The sequence below is a fragment of the Meriones unguiculatus genome, chromosome 3 (genome assembly GCF_030254825.1).
Source record: "Meriones unguiculatus strain TT.TT164.6M chromosome 3, Bangor_MerUng_6.1, whole genome shotgun sequence".
NCBI classification, from domain to species: domain Eukaryota; kingdom Metazoa; phylum Chordata; class Mammalia; order Rodentia; family Muridae; genus Meriones; species Meriones unguiculatus.
The window spans coordinates 10,567,574-10,587,298 of record NC_083351.1 but is presented as its reverse complement, the minus strand read 5'-3'; the positions used below and the strand labels follow the sequence as shown (position 1 = coordinate 10,587,298).

Below are 19,725 nucleotides of genomic sequence, written 5' to 3'. Positions count from 1 at the left end.
ATTAAGTGGCAAGACTGGACCATTCACAAGCAGTCTGGCTCTAGAGCAGTGGTTCCCAACCTCCCTAATGTGTCAACCCTCTAATAGTTTCTCATGAATACAGTTGTGGTGACCCTGACATTGAAATTATTTTTGTTGTTACGTCGTAAGTGTAATTTTGCTACTCTTATGAATCCCAATGTAAAAACTTTTCCCCATAGTCTTAGACACTCCTGTCATTTGGCCCCAGAGTGTTTGAGACCTACAGCTCTATTGGGATCTCACCCTGTAGAGCAGACTCACCTTGAATTCAGAGCTCCAGCTGGCTTGAGGGGCCAGTTTTATTTAACATTGCACTCCACTGCCATTGTTTGTTATCATGCACACAAAATGCTCACCTTACAACTACAGGGAACCGATCTCCAGCAACCTAGAAGTCAGTTTCATGGCTGTGCTCATTCCTTCCAGGTTCAGGTACACAGGCAATGTTGCCCCAGAATTTAAAGGGCCCTGTACAGAATTTAAAGGGCCAGGGAGTCAGAAACAAGGACTGGAATGAAGTAACATCTCAATTTAGAAGAAGCAGATCAAACAAAAGTCTTATGATAAAAACTTTATTGTCTTAAATATCAAAGGTTTTACACATCACGTCTTTTTCAGAAAGTTCCTATTAAAGAAGAAAAATAAAATAAAATGTTTGGATTATTCAGGGCTGACTTACATTTCAAAGTGTGACAAAGAAAAAAAAAAGAATCAAACTCAAAGGCATCTAGTGCGTTCAGCTGCAGGCAGGTCCTAACCAAAGTACAATGCGACCAGCTCTGGGATTCCTGAGTGCAGCTCCCTTAAGTTTTCAGAGTTTTCCCAACTCTCAAAGCATCTGGGCATGACTGGGCCACTGGCAAGCAGATTTTGCCAACCAGACTCAACCTCGAAAGATGTAATGTCAAAGCTCTAAGAAAAGCCAGAAAACCACATGATACTGAGGCAACTGCAGGAAGCAAAAGAGGGTTTCCCAGTTACGATCTGCCAGCCGTGGCTGGAAAACCAGTGAATGAACCTTTGCTGAGGGTTGAAGCCATCAGCCTAACTTGTGGAAAAGGAGTTGGGCTACCTTAAATGGAGGGTTGAAGAATGTTTTGTGGAGCTGGCAGAGTTCTGCAAAGCAACCCTGCCTGCCTGTCCCATCCATCACTCAACTACTCTTCTTGCTCTGGATTCCCATTTCTACGTACTGCACTCAGCTGCCTTAAAATAGCACATCCTGCAGAGGCCTCTTAAGTTCTGCTTTCCCCAGCAGCACTCCAGGGCAGCTGCGCCCACCAAAGGATGGAGGAGGATGGTGCACACCCGCCAATCTTAGTGTTGCACACGTCCTGAAGGAAGGAGAGGTAACTCACTTCTCTCTCCCACTATCTGGACTTCTATGCTGCCCAGACCTTTCTGGTCAACAGCATTCCACATCAATTCCTCAGCATCCTTTCAGCTCTTTCTACTAAATTCTTTATTTAAAATTCTTTTTTCTTTGCTGTGCTTTGGGGAGAGGGTGCTAAAACCCAGGGCCTTATACATGCCAGGAAGAGTTGTCCTATCACTGAGCTACAGCAGTAACCATCCTTCCACTTTTTGGAGACAGGGTTTCATGTAACCTAAGCTGGCCTGAAATTCACTATGTAGCCTAGAATGACCTTGAACTTCTGATCTCTTGCCTCTACTTGCCCAGTGCTGGGGGCTTCTTGTAGCTCGGCAAACACCCTACCTTCCACTGCATCCACAAATGGTTGGTTTTATTTTTACTTATTTAAGATAGTTCCTCACTGTAGCCCTGACTGGCTTTGCACTTACAGCTTAAAGGTATGTGCCACCACATTACCTCCTAACTGTTGAAAAAGGAAAAAAAGAGAAAAACAAAACCTTACCATTTTAAAGTCTAACTCTAGATTTATAGCATTTGATTCCATTGTGGGCTCGCTACCAAATATATGTTTCAAAATAAAAGCATGCTACCCAGACATTATAGAAGGTGTCTATACGCTTACAATCCCAGCCACTTGAGGATTGCTAGTTCAAGGCCAGCTTGGGCTACAGTAAATCTCTTCTCAAAAACAAAAGCATGGCAGGGGTGGGGTGGGTGGCATGCCAATAGGTAAAAACAGGTCTTAGTTAAAACTTGCCTCATGTCTCTCTTAGACTGAAGGTCAGGCTCTGGTCTGGTTCAGCTGTTGCTCAACTCCTGGGCTTTAGGGGTACTCAATGTTTGACGAACAAATCGATGGGTTCTTGCTCATACTGCATAGCTTTGATGGGAGGAACGAACTTCCTATCAAGAACTAAGACTCAATCCCTCCCTATCATAGCACAAAATGTGCAACAGAAAACCCAAGAAACACCTAGAAACCACTTTTGGAAACTCCTATCTGGGGAGACCTAATGTTTGATGTAGGGTAAGACTAAATCAAAGAGACGATGAGCCAAGGACCACACCCAGCGGCAAGCCCTCTCCAGGAGGGCTGGCCCAACCTTATCCCATACTCCCAAGATGTGATGCTTCTGCTATTCAAAATAATTAAGGCACAAAAAAAAGCAAGTACATCAAAGGCTCGCCCTAAAGTCCTTACTGTGGCTCTACCAACACTAGGTGGGTTATGTAACTCATAGGGGCTCAGTAGCAGCCCTCAGGGAATGCAGGAAACACAAAATGCTATATTTTGTTAACTAATTAGACACCATCATCCTCCAGGAGGAAAATTATAACTGCTGTCTTTCTAGCCAGCCACACACTCCACTAAATCCCAAGACTAGCTTGCACTAGTTTTTGGTGGTAAGGATCAAATCAGGGACCTCACACGCTATGTAGAAGCGTTACCCAGCCACATTCCCAAAGCCCTGTGCTATTGCTAGTGATACACCAGTCAGTTCAGCCACATTGTTCATGCTCACCACAGGTAGCAATCTGAACACACTGAGTGAGCTGGGCAAGGTGGCATGCACCTATAACCCTAGCGTTCTAGAGGTTGAGGCAGGAGAATTGCCATGAGTTTGAGGCCAGCCTGGGCCATGGCAAGATCCTGTCTCCAAAAAAATAACCCACAAAACAACAAAGGAAAATTTGCCTTGACACTCTTGCACAGCTATTTGCAAGGCAGTTTATTATATACATAGTAGGAGGAAAAGCCACCAGACGTGCAGACATCTGTAGACATTAAAAGCTGTTTTCCAACCTATGTAAAATATTTATCAATAACCTTATATTTGAGATAGCTTACATATTTATTTATAGACATGAGCTGAAAAGTTGAAACAAATTCTTATGGCTTTCACTAGAAATAGAAAGCTGTAGAGAGGGACTAACAGGCAGATGCTACACAAGCTAGTCATAAAAGCCATGATGCCAGGTCCCCTATCCCATTCCTAGGCGCCCTCTTGCCAGAGAAATGCTTTGGATAGACACAGCAAGCCATGTCTTCCTTTTCCTGCATGGAGGGAGAGATGCTCAGAGGGAGCCGGCTTTGAGGCCGAAGTTCTCAAACAGTGATCACCATCTACTTAAACTTCCTTTGCCAAGCAATATCTACCTACAGCCCGGAGTGCCAGGGAAAGGCTCTGGCTGTGTAGGGGCCTCAATTAGCTCATCTGGAACTGGCCAGGTCTCCAGGTGCGGTCACAGTGTCTGGCTACTAAGCCCTGTACAACACACCAGCTTCAGCATGAGTTTTACAAGAAAATCCTCTTTGGTGCATAAATGAAGAAAACTACTGCAGGGAAGGGCCGACCGACCACCTCCTCACAGGGTTTGGTGAAGGAGTTGCCCCAGGCTGTTATGGCTGTAATCACCCACTGAACTCTAGGCTTCCCTACGATGTGATCTTACTCTTGTAGTTATCGACTAAATGAAAGCTGACAATGAGTCCACTAGTATGGTGTTCCTTAATGTCCTCTGTTCTGGAATTGCTCAATTTAAGCCAATCAGTTCCTAACTTTACACAAGTGTTAGACAAAAGATTGTTTTGTACACAGAACATCACTAATATACCTCTGGCTGGTCTTGAACTCAGAGATCTGCCTGCTTTTTAAGATTAAAGGTATGCCAGCATGCCTGGCCTTTCATTTATTGTTTGACAGATTTTAAAAATCAAAAGCAACTATATGTTGAAAATAAAACAAAGGAAAAAAATATTTGGCAAGTGAGTCAAGCTCATTCAAAGTATTCCTAAGAAGAGTATTTGTGTAACTACTGGCCTATCCATTTACTTCTAAAAATAAACACACAAGTACATACATTAAAAGCTATCGTAATGCAATCTTTTTCAGACTGGTATTCTACACTCCACCTAGGGCTGTCTCCCAAACATCCACGCCATCAAGTCAGAGCTGCACCACTGGGCATGGATGCCACTTTCTTCTGCTCACACAGAAGACAGTCTTCTGGGAAGAGTCAGTGCTTTCTTCTACCTACCCCACCTTGTGGCCCCAAAGATTTGTGACCCTAAAATACAGCCTAGCCTGTCGCCCTAAAGTAAACACCAGGTCTCAGTGTGCAGCTACGTGGTCTTGCTTCAGTCCCAGCTGAGTTGGTGACAGAACCCTGTGGGCAGTTTCCTAGTGTATCACACATGCATCTTTGGTGTAGGATAGGTAAAGGGTGGACAAGCTCTTTGTCCGTGACAAAGAACTTCTCAAAGATAACTCGAATAGCCTGATGTTCTGAGTGCCCAACGGAGAGCAGGAAACCACAAGGCCTCCAGCAACGATTTCCTAATTCCAGAAAGGATCATGTGACTTGCCATTATGTCACTGAAGAGAGTCTCGGCACACAAACAATATGGCAAAAAGAACTGGACCAGAGAACAGAAATCCCTGTAAGTGCCCCTAAAGTTTCAAAAACTCCTGAGATATGAACCCATCTGTGCTTGATGACTTCAATTTTAATGGAAAGAACAAGCTTTAAGAGAAAGAGACAGACACACACAGAGAGAGAGAGAGAGAGAGAGAGAGAGAGGGGAGAGAGAGAGAGAGAGAGAGAGAGAGATTGACTTTAGACAAAAATCAGTCAATGCTAAGTTCAAAAAATCGATTTCAACAAACTGCAAACTCTCACCTGGAACCAGGAATTATCTTCAAAATCCTTTTCAAGAAAATTAAGATTAAAGATTCCTGCCAGACACCTAAGACAACAGTTTATGTTCCAGGAAAGGATGCTTTCAAACCTGTCTGGAGGGATTATTGCACAGTGGGGCCCACAGGACAGCAATTTGAAAGGTGAGAGCTTACGCTAAAAAGGCCACAATAAACATATCTACACATCCTGCCCCACTCTTAATTCAATGTGGTAAACACAAACATAGATCCTGCTTAGAAAAGAAACTCCTGAGGAAAGAAAGGGATGAAAACTGTACCAAGGCCACTGTAATCAGAACTTCAGTTGTATTTTCACTGTCATGAAGGACACTCACAGACTGACCAATCCAAGCACCAAGAGGAACAGGGACAAAGGCTCCCCCACCTCACTGTCTTGCTCAGCTCAGAGCTCAGACTGAGCATGGGACAAACTTAGCAGATGAGTTTAGAAAGTCAGTAGGCTCCTGGCAGCCAACCCATGAACTAATGGACTCATCATTTGCCACTGAGAGTTGGGGTGTCAGTGAGATGCCCTCACACCCTATCTCCAGTACATTCCAGTGTTTTGTCTAAGCCATTATCTTTTACTCACAGTCCTTGACATTTAAAAATGGAATTATGATCAGGGTTTTTTTTCCCCCTTCCCTTTTTAAATACAAGTAGCACCATGTTTCACTCTAGCGTGAATCCCCCACACCCCACCCGCCATCATGAAGTATTTGGCAATCAATCCATGCAGCAGCCTATGATACACAAGATAGCCCAAGTTTTAAGCCCTCCCAGTCACCCTATTTAAATGTCAACCCTGAGCACACAAATAAAAACATAAAACTCCAGAAGTCACTGAATTTCTCTCCAGCTTCCTGTCGCAAGCCACATTCTGCACATAGCACAGCCAGAGCCATAGTGGGCAGCTGATTTGTTCCTAGCTGCACAGGTGGCAGGCTCCTCATGGCTCCTGCTTTCAAAGCATTCACTCATTTTTAAAATGTTATGCTATACACAAAACCATCCATTTTATTCCAGGTTACATCATCTTAATGAGAATTAAAAGCTTTTGTATGCACAGACTGCCAATACATTTTAAAAGGCCCGGATTTCAACAAGTAAAATAGACAAATTCATCAGACAAAAGAGCATAAATTACTTTGGCTGAAAAAAAAAATCTGGCTCAACATTTTGCTTGCAGGTTTCTACATATACTGTGTGTGTGGTGAGTGTGTTCGTATGAAGGGCTTTCTGAGGGACTGGAACACGGTCTGGCCCACTCTCCCACAATTACGTGGGGACTACAATGTTCTTTGCCAGCAAAGCAAGAAGCGCAAGGTCTGCATTCCCACCAACTCGATGCAGAGCCCCGAGGGCTTCCTGCAGAGTGAATCCGGCACCAAGAATCCTGTCAACATCTGCAGCAGGAAAGATGAAAGGTGGAAGAACGGAGGGAGGAGATGAGGGCTGTGTGGCAGATGGGTCCAATCCATGGAGGGGTAGCATTGCTCCAGGGCTGGTCTCCGGCCTGTCTGTGCCTAAATTCTGCACATGTTCAGAAGGCTGACTATGGGCACCCTCCCCACCTGCTGCAAGTTTGGGTGAAATTTCTACACCTGAGGTGCAATGCAACTGATCAGATGGTTTAGCTGTGGTTATGGCGACAGAACAGCTCTTCCTGACTGACTCAGTTGATCTGGGAACACCTTCTCTGCCAGTTGACAAGCCATCACCCAGACCTCTGAAGCTAGTGGATGCTTCTTCTTCTACCCCAGCCCCAGCACAAGGTGTGGTGTCTGTGATTTCTGTCTTTTCTGATTCAGAGGTGTCCTGAAGACAGGAGACTTGTGGGTACTGGTCACTGGGGATCAGATGTTCTCTTTGGGCCCTCCTTCCTGAAAGGTCCAAAATGCTTGTTTGGCTCTCAGCTCCTGTCTCTGACCGACAGGCAGCATCTTCAGGTGGACCTTCTGAAGTTGGCTTACAGCTAATGACCAGAAGCTCATGCAGTTCTTTCAAGGCCACTGTGACGGATGGACAAAATTCTTCTGCTGATTCCACAGAGGGCTGACCATGGCTACTTAGAGGGGAAGAGGAACTGCCATTTTTTTTATCCGTTGTAGACATTTCAATGTTATCTTCTGGGGGCTGCAAATCTTGTGTTGAGACGGCGTGTTCCACACGTTCACAGGAGGGGTTACACTGTGATGCTTCCATTTCCATCCAGGGATTATCTGAAGTGAGATGTGATACATCAGGGCTCTTGATGATAGTATTCTGCCTGCCTGTTGAACTGCACACAGCAACCAGAGAGTGTTCAACCGCCTCTACTTCCATCAGGGTTTCTGAGCACGAGCAGCTGCAGTGTCCTGAAGCCAGAAGATATTCCTCTGCACTTGCAAGATGAATATTTGTCTGTAGTTCATCTCCTTTCAACACAGCTTCCAAATTGACAATTTCTTCTTGGTCCCGTTCATTTTCCTCTTGAAGCTCAAGGTCTTCCGTGTCAGAGAGACACACCTGGTCAAGTGGAGCACTCTGCTGTCCAACCTCACACTGCACATTCCCTGCCTCTCTGTGCTGAAGGCCATTTACTTGGCTTGGGTTCAGATTTTCTGAAAGCCAACTCTTTTCCTCCACAAATACCTGTGGCTCATGCATCCCAGTAGTTGTGAGAGATAAACTAGCATCCTGTCTTGTGTGGAGATAAACTCTGAGGTCCTGCGTTCTTCTTTCAGCAGATTTCTCCACATTGCCTGCAACAAATGCTTCTTCAGGTGAATTATGCAAAGGCATAGCTGGACTCTGGTCTGCTGAGGAAGCAAGATCAAGAAGATCCTGCAGAGGAGGAGGAGGATCTGTTTTCTTAGAGTCTGTCTGGAATTCAGCTGAAGCCTTCATAGCCTCCATAGCTATAGACTCAATGCTATTGGGGTCACTGGGCTTGATGGCGCAGACTGAAGCAGAGACAGAGCGAGCAAGACTCGTAGGGCTGCCAACCTCAGGACTCAGCCCTGAAGAAGGGGCTGGATGGTTGAATCCATCTGAAGTTGGCAATGATGACATTCCCAGTGAGGTAGATTCTTTACTGCTTTTCTCTATAATAAAATATAATAAAGGAAAAAAAAAAAGAGTAGTTAGCAGACCACTAACTTATCAGTGAATGAAAGTCTCAACAGAATTAAAAACAGGTCTTTCAATTCACATCTCTCTTGCAAACATGAGGTTTAAAAAAATACAAGACTCTTTCCCATTGTGTTAGACAAGTGGCATCTGCCATTGAACCTGAGACAGTCATGTCCTTGATAAAGGTTATTAAAGTACACATGTAAGAAAGCGCTGTTAACATGCACTGTGTAACTGCTGGGTCAATGCTCACACTTAAGACACTTACTGATGCAATTTTTGATTTTGGACAAGGTCTTACTACAGACTCCTGCCCCAGCGTCTAGACTGCTGGACTGTGGGAGCATATCGTCACGTTGTGCACCTACACGTCTTTATTTCTGTTGAATTTTTGTATCTTCACTGGATGATTCTCAGACAAGGCTTTCTTTCTCTCTCTCTCTCCTTTTTAAATACCAGATTCTCACTCTGTAGTCCAGGCTGGCCAACTCACTACAGCATACCCAGATTAGCCTTGAACCATTAGTGATTCTCGCATACCAGCATTCTGAGTGCTGGGATTATAGCACGGGGCACTGCATGGATCCAGTGTGCTTTCTCATGTTTCAAGTGTGAGCACAGGGTGAAGTCCAAAAGCAAGCATGCTGGGGACAGAGTGGGCAACCAAAAGAGATGGAGTTTACATGCCAGGAGATCTCCAGATGATAGAGAAGAAAAACAGCGCATTTTATTTCTAGCCACGCTTCTACAAAACCATGGCAAAACTAAGCACCCAACTCAAAAAACAAGAAACCTAAAAATGAAGCAGACAGAATTTTATTTCATCAGCCATTGTAACTATTCATTTTTGAGCAAGATTTCATGTATACCAGGCTGGCCTCTAACTTATCTGTAAGGATAATGCCTCCCAGTGCCAGAATTATGGGTGTTCATCACTGTTCCCAGTTTATGTAGTGCTGTAGAACAAACAAACCCAGGCTTTGTGTGTGCCTGGCAGGCACTCTACGGATCCAACTATACCTCTAGCCCTGTAGTTTCTGTCCTGCCTGAAACTTGTGGCATTCCTGCTTCAGTCTGAGTGTTGGGATTACAATATACACCATCATGCCTAGCTTCCAAACACTCCAAGTCTAATAGAGTACAAAATTAACAAGATTTCAGTGCTTTACTAAATACAGTAGAGGGAGGGTGGGAACAGTATAGTAGGTTTTTGATAGGCAACATAACTCAGATTCGTCGTACTTCGACAACTCTTCAAACATGATCATGGGCTCAAACACTAGTTCAAGGCAGAAGCCACAATGGTTCAGCTCCTTCTGGCACTATTACAAACTGGCCTCTAAATAACCATGTCTTTATTTAAATGGCAAAGACTGCTATCAAGACGGGAAACAATTGGCTCCTGGGTTAAATTCAACTGAGGGCTGGATGTCCACTCCTGAAGACACGCAGAACGCAGTGATGATGCAATCAACCTGACACTAATCAGACAGCATGAGAAGATGAGAGATTTTGGCTTTTCTTTTTTGGGTTCAGACAGGGTCTCATGTAGTCTAGACTGTTCTGTTTGTTTTTTTTTTTTGAGACAGGGCTTCTCTGTGTAGCCTTGGCTGTCCTGGAACTCCCTCTATAGACCAGGCAGGGTTTGAACTCAGAGATCTGCCTCTCTCTGCCTCCTGAGTGCTGAGTGCCACCACCTCTTAGGCAGGCACTTCTTAAGGAACTACCTTATCATACAGTTTAGTGTCAAATAGAATAATGGTTTTGTCTTACTTAAAACTACACTTTCTAAATCTAGAAAGTTCTTAGTTTTATCAATCTCATCAATAAAGCTGACTTTGAAAGACGTTCAATTTTGGACTAATGCTAACATATAGAATAATCATGTCAGCACCACGGGAAAACATGTACCATCTGGGTCCAGTGTCAAGCACCTGCACACCCCAAAAAAGCAGGAGAGGTGAGAGTGAAGGTAAGCCTTCGTGGACTTTTTGTACTTAATATTGGAGCAGCATATATGTTTGAAGCTGAAAGAGCTAGTACCATAGGGGATTAGAAAAAGAGGCTAATGGACATTAACTATATCTATTGCCTAACGTCCTAAAGATGAAACAGAGGGAGGATGAAATGCTAGAGTCTAACTACAACCAGCCTCCAATCCCTTATAAAAGCTCTTCATCAGATGAAATCATCCACTGTACCCTGATAACATTTTTATGTTTTCAAATACAGAGTTTCACTATACAGTCCAGCCTATTTCAAACCTTGAATCCTCTTGCCTCAACTTCCCAAGAAGGGTGATGGCAAGAATGCATCACCATGCCCAGACTACCTATTACTAACTATAATTCGGTATAAGTCATTTGGCTTATTTTTCCAGACAAAAGTTTGCCCTTCTATAAACTTCCAACATACGAGGATTTCCAGCTTTCCAAAGGTAAATGGCTTAAGAAATTCAGTTATCTATAACAAACTGCTGTGATTCCAATAGTCTTGATTCAGTATTTTCAACTGGCAGAGGTGGAAGATAAATGAATACTTTTTACTAAGACTTTCCCCTGGGCTATTCCCATAACCGATAAAATTTACAAGAATTTATGCTTATATGTATATATGACAACATACATATATAAGTGTATATACAGGCTAGTTGTAACCAGATTGAACCAGGAGAAACAGAGACTGCAAGTCTTAAATTTCTAGGATGGTTCCAGACAGAGACTGTTCAAAGCACAGGCGACAACTGGATGGAAGGTTAATGTGGAGTCTATAAATACCTGGTCTGGGGCCCACTCCAGCTGCAGTACACACACACTACATGCATCATGGCTTCTGACGTTCTGTTTGGATTAGGAAACAGACAAGCAAACGTGGGTTAACAATGCAAAACCACACAGCATGCAGGGCTGCAGTCTTCATTCCTTCTCATCCGTAAAACCAGGAGCTAGGAGTCAAAATCGAAGAGGTTCCACAGTTTGGGCATCCCAAAGACTTGCTGGTTGCTTCAGTTCTCTCCAAATGCAACCAGCAAGGTTTCTACATCAACTTTTTTTTTTTTTTTGAGACACAGTTGCTTTTGTGTAGCCTTGGCTGTCCTGGAACTCACTCTGTAGATCAGGCTGGCTTCAAACTCACAGAGTTTGTCTCTGCCTCCCAAGTGCTGGGATTAAAGGCATGTGCCACCACGCCTGGCAAGTCAACAGATATTTTAACTGCACCCAAGAAGAAATTATTCCAAACTCTGCACAGATGTTGGAGACAAATATGCTGTAGGCAGAATCAATTCATCAAAGGAGCTGCTCGAAGACCACTCTACAAAGTTAGCAAATAGTGTGGTAGCTTTCCAAATTTCCCAATAGTCTTATTTGTTGTTTGTTTTTGAGACAAGGTCTTGCTATGTAGACCAGACTGGCCTAGAAGTTGACATATTGAGTGTGGGGCTTATAGGCAGGTGCCACCACACCTAACTCATGTTCACATTTTTTTTTCTTCCTTCCTTTCTTTTGTTTCCTTTCCTTTCTACTTTGGTTTTTCAAGAGAGAGTTTCTCTGTGCAACCCTGGCTATTCTGGAACTCACTAGTAGACCAGGTTGGTAGACCAGGTTGGCCTCAAACTCAGAAGTGCACTGGCCTCTGCCTCCTGAATACTGGGATTACAGGTGTGTGCTACCACCAACCAACTCAAGGTTCATTTTCTGAAGAAGAAAAGCCAGGTCTGACTAATTGCTGTCTGCTGTCTTCTCCTTCAGTTAACCAGCACACAGACGTTAGGATAGCACTCCTACTGATTTCAAATACCCTCATAATTAGCTAAAGAAATAATTTCCTGAAAATACTGTCACATATCATTCTCCAGAATTGTGTACTTTTAATGACCCCAAGCAGTCAGTCCCCCAAATAACAAAATTAATGTTGTAGAATCATCATACCATTAAAACACTATAAAAACAAACAAACAAAAAATCAGCAAAAGTCCCACATGTCAGCAGCAAGGTTCCATGGATAAACTGGCCAGTCCCTCTGTTGATCCTGAAAATGTGTCACCTACTTTAGCTGCTTGAACTTTATTTGAGAGGCCCATGTCAGGAGGCTGTTACTGGGTTAGGAACACTGTTGCCATCAGCTAGTGTTTCTCTAATCACAGCCCATGGCTGTGCAAGGGGAAGACACCTCAAAAAGTCAGCACCCCGACTAAGATGCCAAATTATATTCCATAGGCTAAGGACGTGAATGAGTTCACACTGAACTTACGGGAAGACTAAAATGATTGCTAGTAATTCAAACCTCTCCCTCTTTAAAAACAAAACAAAATAAAACAAAACCTCAGTTTCAACAAAAAGCCCCAGTCTACACAGAGTAAAACATGACTCCAGGGAGCACTGTGACCAAGGCCAACCTAGAAGCTACATCAGCTACTCGCTCCCATTCCAGAGGTTCAAGGCAACACGGCTATGGATTCTCCAGGACATACCAAAACCTCGTAGTTCACTTTTGAATGTACTATCTTTTCTCTTAAGGAGAAAACTATCCCATGAGCCCGTAATCTAAGACACTTGACCAGAAAAAGCAAAGTGAGACCAGCACATTGATGAATAATCCTGACCCAAGACTCCAAAATAACTCACTTAAAAAGTTAATTCTTTTCCGTTTTTAGAAAATGCTCCCCAGAGTCACTGTTCTGTAACAGGTGAGGGATTTCAGCAAAGCTGTCTTGATCCATTTTTCTCAGAGGACTTTGTTCTGTCCTCAGACTGAGGTGTTAAGGGAGCTTGCTTTCAGAGGCACTGCTGCCTCAGAGACCACAACTACTACATTTGATTAATCCAAGATTATATTCATCACTGGTTCTTCTCTTTGAGGACAGCACTTTCTGTAAATGTTTTTACTGTGTGGTCACAGTGATAATGCATTCCTTCAAACAGGCTGAGAAAATGAAACACATTTCCAGGGAAATACTGCTAATCTCGAAAGTATATGCTTACTGTAGAGTTTTCTTTATGGATAAAACAGGATGTTTTAGAAGCATCCAAGCAAGTAATGACCTAATCTTGAACACGGCAATGATTCTTACTCCTCTCATTTTTTTTGTTTGTTTGGGTTTTTGTTGTTGTTTTTTCAGAAACAGGGTCTCACTGTGTAGTCCAGCTGGCCAGGAACTCACTTTGCAGGCCACCCTGACCTGAAGTCACAGAGACCCACTTTGCCTTTGGCTCTTTTCTTTTTTTGGTTTTTCGAGACAGGGTTTCTCTGTGTAGCCTTGGCTGTCCTGAACTTGCGTTGTAGAGCAGGCTGGCCTCAAACTCACACAGATATGCCTTCCTCTGCTTCCCTAAGTGCTGAGATTACAGATGTGTGCAACCATGTCCAGCCTTGCCTTGGCCTCTTGAGTGCCAGGATTAAGGTGTGTGCCACCATTCCAGGCTCCTCAAGTTTGACAGTGTATGGCTATATGGTCCAAACCAGCCTGGAACTCAATGTTCAGCCTAAGCTGGGCCTAAACTTGTAATCCTTCTGCTCCGGTCTTGGAGTGTTGGCTATGCTAGGTATGTCCCATTATACCTAGGTACTTTTTTCTTGATCTGTTCAAATAGAAGTCCTTCAAAGTTTTTTATTATGACGGTACATGAGGGCACACCTAGGTCCGAGGGTAACTGTAGAGTCGGTGCTGTTCTTCTACCTTCACAGGCTCTGGTTTTTAGGCTTCTGTAGTAAGTGGCTTTACCTGCTGTGCCGTGGCAATGCAACCCCCTGCCCACCCTCTCTCCTCCTTTTTGATACAGGGTCTCAAATATTCCAAGCTAACCTTGCATTCCAACCAAACCTCCAGAGTGCTGGAATTCCAGGTGCGTATCACCACACCCACTTATGCAGTACTAGGGGCTGAACCCAGTGTTTCACTTGTGCTAGGCAAATATTATACTACTGAGCTACATCTCCAGTCCAATGAGTTTCTCATCATGGTATTGAGATAGAAGGAAAAGGTAAAAAGACAGTGAACATATCTACTGCTGAACAGTGGAGCTAATTCTAAATTAGAAAGTTACCTCACTAATAGCACAGCATTATTCAAATGCTCAGTCCCAGTACCTGCATCCTCTGCTGATTTTTGAATGGCTTCTGCTAATTCTTGGTCTGCAATCTCCTCTGGCCGTATGTCTTCTCGCCCAGTTCCATATGCCAAGCGGGCACACTCTGGTAACTCCCCTTCCGGAAGGAAGGTGGTCTGTGAGCCTGTGGTGCCAATCACCAGTACATTTTTCTTCAAGTCAATAGAACACTTTGGAAGAAGAAAGCAAAGAACAGTGGGTGAAGCATCCTACAGAAAAATCAATTCTTAGTTCTACATTCAGCCAATAAAGAACACTTCTAGGAAGAGATGGCTTAAAAATAAAAACAAACAGAACCTTACCATATACCCAAAAGCATCAATTTTATACTTCTGGTTTTTGGATAGTCTTGCTATATGATCCAGGATGGCCTTGAACTCACTTTGTAGCCTAAGACAACCTCCAACTTGCCCTCCTCCTGCCTGTCTCCAGGGTGTGCTACTACATCTCCTTAGAATTTTTCTGATTTTAGAGGTAGGCCCTCAACTCAGCATGTAGCTTAGGCTAGCCTTGAACTTGTTTTCCTTTTTTTTTTTTTTTAAGATTTTATTTATTTGTTTATTTTATGTATGTGAACGCTCTATCTACATGTACACCTGCATGGCAGAGAGGGTATCAGACCCCTGGATAGATGGTTGTGAGCCACCATGTGGCTGCTGGGAATTGAACTCAGGACCTCTGGAAAAGCAGACAGTGCCCTGGCCTTGAACTTCTGATCCTTGTCTCTATTTGATCTCTTGTTTCTGATGTTTTACTGTGTACTCCAGGCCAGCTGGATCATGAACTTTTAGGCAACTGTCTCCACATCCTACCTTGGGGTAGGAGTGCTAAGACTACAGATGACACTACAACCATCAAGGGTTCTGGAGATCAAGTATGGGTCATCAGGCTCGCACAGCCACCGCAGATAAGAGCACTTTATCTGCCCATTGCATGTCCCTACCCTTCTTTGCTTTGCTTTGTTTGGAGATAGGGTCGACAGCCTAAACTATCCTCCATCTCTTGATCCATCTGCCTGAGGCCCCTAAGAGCGGGGATTACAGGTGTGGGCTACATGGCCACTTTACTTATTTACAATATCCCTTTCTGTGTGTTTTTATTTCTATTTAAGAAATGACAGTTGCCCACGTATGAGATTTATGTCCGTAAAGTTAGAAAATACCAGTGTATGCTAAACAACAGCAAGACAGTGACAAATTTATAACTTGGCTTCATGCCCTCTATTTACAGTGCTAAATTAATATAATACACATTTTTTAAGACTTTTTTTTTTAAGGCACCTGAATGTAGAGCCTTTCACACACGAGGCAAGTGCTCTTCCACTGATTACATCCTCAGGTTGAATATTTAAAATATAGTGGTAGTGGTGGTACATGACTTTAATCCCAGCACTCAAGGAAGCAGAGGCAGAAGCAGGTGGATCTCTGTGAGTTTGAAGCCAGCCTGATCCACAAAATGAGTCCAAGGCTACACAGAGAAACCCTGTTTGGAAAAACACACACAAAAAAAGCATGAAGGTTCTGACTTTACATAAAATCCCACAGTGGGACTCAGGCTGTACCCAGTGGTATTTCATTACCCAGAAGTCACTAAGCAATGTTCTTCAATGTCACAGACCTCAGTCTTTACATGAGAATGTACCATCACCGATTAATGTACTGTCAGATAACTCTCCCTGTAAGAACAAAGTGCTCCCATTCTCCAGAACCTCAGGGTCCTTCTAACTACTGCCCCATCTAAGAAAAGGAGGCAGTAAACCATCTGCAGGAAACCATCAAAAAACTCTTGATTTTTAATCAGAATCTTAAAATTGCTCAACTTAATAAAACTGCTGGGGCTAGATTGATGGCTTAGTTATGGTTAAGAATACTTGACTCTTACAGCTCTGCAACAAGGTGACTCCATCTCTCCCTTCAGGGATAAGGGAACCCAGTGAAAGAGGAGAGAAAAAGAATGTAAGAGCCAGAAGGGATGGATGACCTCCACAGCAACATGATCAAAGCTCACATGAACTCAGAGACGGAGGCAGCATGCACAGAGCCTACACAGGCACGCACTAGGTCGTTTGTGTATTATAGCTTGTTTGTATAGGGTTCCTGAGTGTTTGAACCAGTGGGTCTGTTTCTTGTGCCTTCTCTTTCTGTTTGTTTTGTCCAATTCTTGTTTTATCATATATCTTATTATAATTCCTTAGAAGCCTGTTTATTTTCTAATGAGAGACACAAGGTGGGTCTGGACAAGAAGGAAGATGAGAAGGAACTGGGGGAGCAGAGGAAAGAAAAACCATAATCAGGATATATTTTGTGAGAAAAAAAAAAACCCATTTTCAAAAAAAAAAAAAAAAAAAACCACACTTGTTCTTACAGAGGACCTGTATTTCCAGCACCCACGTGGCGATTCATAACCATATACACTTTAGTTCCAGGGGATCCAATGCTCTTTTCTTACCTTCAAGTGCACCAGGTAGGCATGTGGCACACACAGAAATTCTTACAAACAGAACACACATAAAATAAAATTTACTTTTTTCAGATTAAAAAAATAACTGATTATAATGTCAAAACAGACAAGATTTAACTTATCACTAGAGGTTTTACAAGGAGAGAGATTTGTGTTGTTCTGGGACACAGTTTCTCTGAGTAGCCTTGGCTGTTCTGGGAACTCACTCTGTAGACCAGGTTGGCTTTGAACTCAAGAGATCTGCCTGACTCTGTCTCTCAAGTGCTGGGATTAAAGGCTGGTACTACTATCGCCCAGTTTATATTGTTTCGAGACGGCATTTCATTATGTAGCTCTGGCTGGCCTCAAAGATGCCTGGCACCTCTTTATTCCAAGTGCGTGGATTAAGGCACGCACCACCGCATCCAGCTGGCAGACTCTGTAATGACAAATCATTTCAACTCTGTCTGACGACAGAATCTACCAAGGACATTTCCATGGTTCTTAGTTTGTCATTACATACAACAGAACTGATATGAATACCAAAGACACAGCAAAAGTGGCGGGCTCAGGTATGATGGTACACTCCTATAATCCCAGGTATAAGAGGCAGCCTGCTTTGCACAGTGAGCTCCAGGACAGTCAGGGCTACATAACAAAACCTTCACTAAAAAACAACAACAAGCACAACAAAACACAAACCAAAAGCACAGGCTAGGGAGTGCTGGGATGCTATCTTGCTTGGTAATGTGTTTGCTGTGCAGGCATGAGGACCTAAGTTTGGATCTTCCCAACATTCATGTAAAAAGCTTGGTGCAACAGTGTATATTTATAACCTTAGCACTGGGGAAGTAGACAAAGGAAGATCCCTAGAGTTGCCACCCAGCCAATCTACCCAAATTCGTAAATTCTAGGTTTAGTGGAAGACATTCTCTAAAACAAATAAGATAAAGACTGACCAAGGAAGAACCTGTTGTCAACCTCTGTCCTCCATGCACATGTGTGCCCATGTATGTATAGACACATAGAAAAGCTCTTAATTACCTGATGCCGTTTAAGCATGTCCAGTCCCAGAAGCATGTCCATAGGCTGTTCTTCAAGAATCGAGAAGGAACACGCCAGGAAATCGCCTTCAATCTGAACCTGAGCTAAAGCACAAGAAGAGAAGATATTACTGATGTCGGCTCCACGAGCCCAGGGCAAGCTGTGGAAATGAACTCATCATTCTGTGTCTGGAACCAGTCAAGAACAGGAAGGCACAACAAGTGAACAGGTTACAAAGCAAATGAAGTGGACAGGGCAGAGCCACTGTTCTGAATGCCATTGGGATCCAAGCTCAGCTGGTGAAGAAAGCAAGTGTTATGAGAATTAAACACACACACACACACACACACACACACACACACACACACAAAACAAACAAAAAACAGTAACAATAAGGTTAGTTCTCTTATGTTAACCAATTGCTTTCTATATGCTTATAAAAGATCTACAGGGCTAGGCATTAGTGGCACACACCTTTAACCCTAGCATTTGGGAGGCAGAGGCAGGTCAATTTCTGTGAGTTTGAGGCCAACCTGGCCTACACAGTGAGTTTCAGGATAGCCAGGACTACACAGAGAAACCCTGTCTGGAAAAAAAAAGAAACTAACAAAAAAGGTCTCTGCGTATTTATGAGTTTATGTGTGTACATGGGCTGTTGAAGATGAAGCTGTATCACTCAGACACAATTTGTACAACAGTTTCCTAAAAGTGGCAGAACCAGCATATTTTAAACCTTTTAAAGTAAACTTTCATACAAAAAAAGGCCTGTTAAAGAATCATGTTTCTACTTATCAAATCAGAGTCATAAGTAAGGTCTGGCTTTGCTTGCAATCTCCTACTTCACAGGCTAAAAACTACTTTACTAGGGGTTGGAGATATGGCTCAGCAGTTACGAGCACTGGCTGCTCTTTCAGAAGATCCAGGTTCAATTCCCAGCACTGAAATGGCAGCTCACAACTGTGTGTAACTTCAGTTCCAGGAGATACGACATCTTCACACAAACATATATATAGGAAAAACACCAAGGTACATGAAATAACAAATATTACTTTACTAGTGGATGAAGGTACAGCTCAGTAGTTAAGAGCACTGGCTGCTCTTGCAGAGAACCAAGTTCAATTCCCAGTATCCACAGGGCAGCTCAAAATCACCTTTAACTCCAGGTCTAGGGGTCCTATGCCCTCTTTTGGCTTCCATAGTCCAGGCATACATCTGCAAAGACTTAAATGCAGGCAAACAGACATAAACATAAAATTTTAAAAATTAAAATTACTTTGCTACTATAAAGTAGCAAGTAGTGTATATACATGCGTAGGTGCACGTGTGGACATGTATGTGGAAGCCAGAGGTTGATGCCAAGTGTCATTTCCTCTATTGCGCTCTACTATAGTTTTTGAAAAAGGGTCTCAGAGAACAAAGGACTCACTATTTTGGCTGGGTTGGATGGCTTTCTAGCCCCCAAGATCTTCCGGTCTATTCGCATACTTGCATAGAAAGCACTCTGCCAATTCAACCATCCTTCAACCCCACATTTGGGCTGTAATCTGGACAACTGATACATGTGTGCTGTGAAGCTGGTCTGGTTTCCAATTCCTCTCTCTACATGGATATTCAGCTATCTCAGAACACCTTAAAATTCTGTCTTGTATTGTAGTAAATAGAAAATAAACAGTAATTGAACTGAGATTTTTCAGGTTTTAAGTGTAGTTACTGGGAGCTTATTTCTTCCACCAAATTAAGATAAAGTATGACTTAAAGTGTGAGGATACTTAAATTAGTTGGGCATCATTTGGGAAGAAAGGAGGAAGTAGGACGCTACAATGGGTTACCATGGAGAAGAAACCTCATAGGCCAAAAGGATAGACTCCAGTTATGGTATGGAAAGGCCCAGATGAATATAAGCAAGTACCATGAAATTATGGAT

At 43.1% G+C, this 19,725-nt stretch overlaps 1 protein-coding gene across 3 annotated transcripts in view; it reads right to left on the bottom strand.

The window, feature by feature from the left end:
- Nucleotides 1-577: 577 nt before the first annotated feature.
- LOC110545039 (protein DDI1 homolog 2) overlaps nucleotides 578-19,725 on the bottom strand; it is a 43,218-nt gene continuing 24,070 nt past the window's right edge. The window contains exons 7-9 of one of the 3 annotated variants that reach the window (XM_060379140.1): nucleotides 17,802-17,905; nucleotides 14,299-14,488; nucleotides 578-8,183 (exon numbers count right to left, since the gene is read on the bottom strand). In XM_060379140.1, coding sequence (XP_060235123.1) covers nucleotides 6,376-8,183; nucleotides 14,299-14,488; nucleotides 17,802-17,905 — 2,102 coding nt within the window. In that variant the 3' untranslated portion in view covers nucleotides 578-6,375. Of the gene's footprint in view, nucleotides 8,184-10,988; nucleotides 11,052-14,298; nucleotides 14,489-17,801; nucleotides 17,906-19,725 lie in introns of those variants that run through there. The other 2 variants (XM_060379141.1, XM_021630874.2) reach the window with 2 other exon arrangements.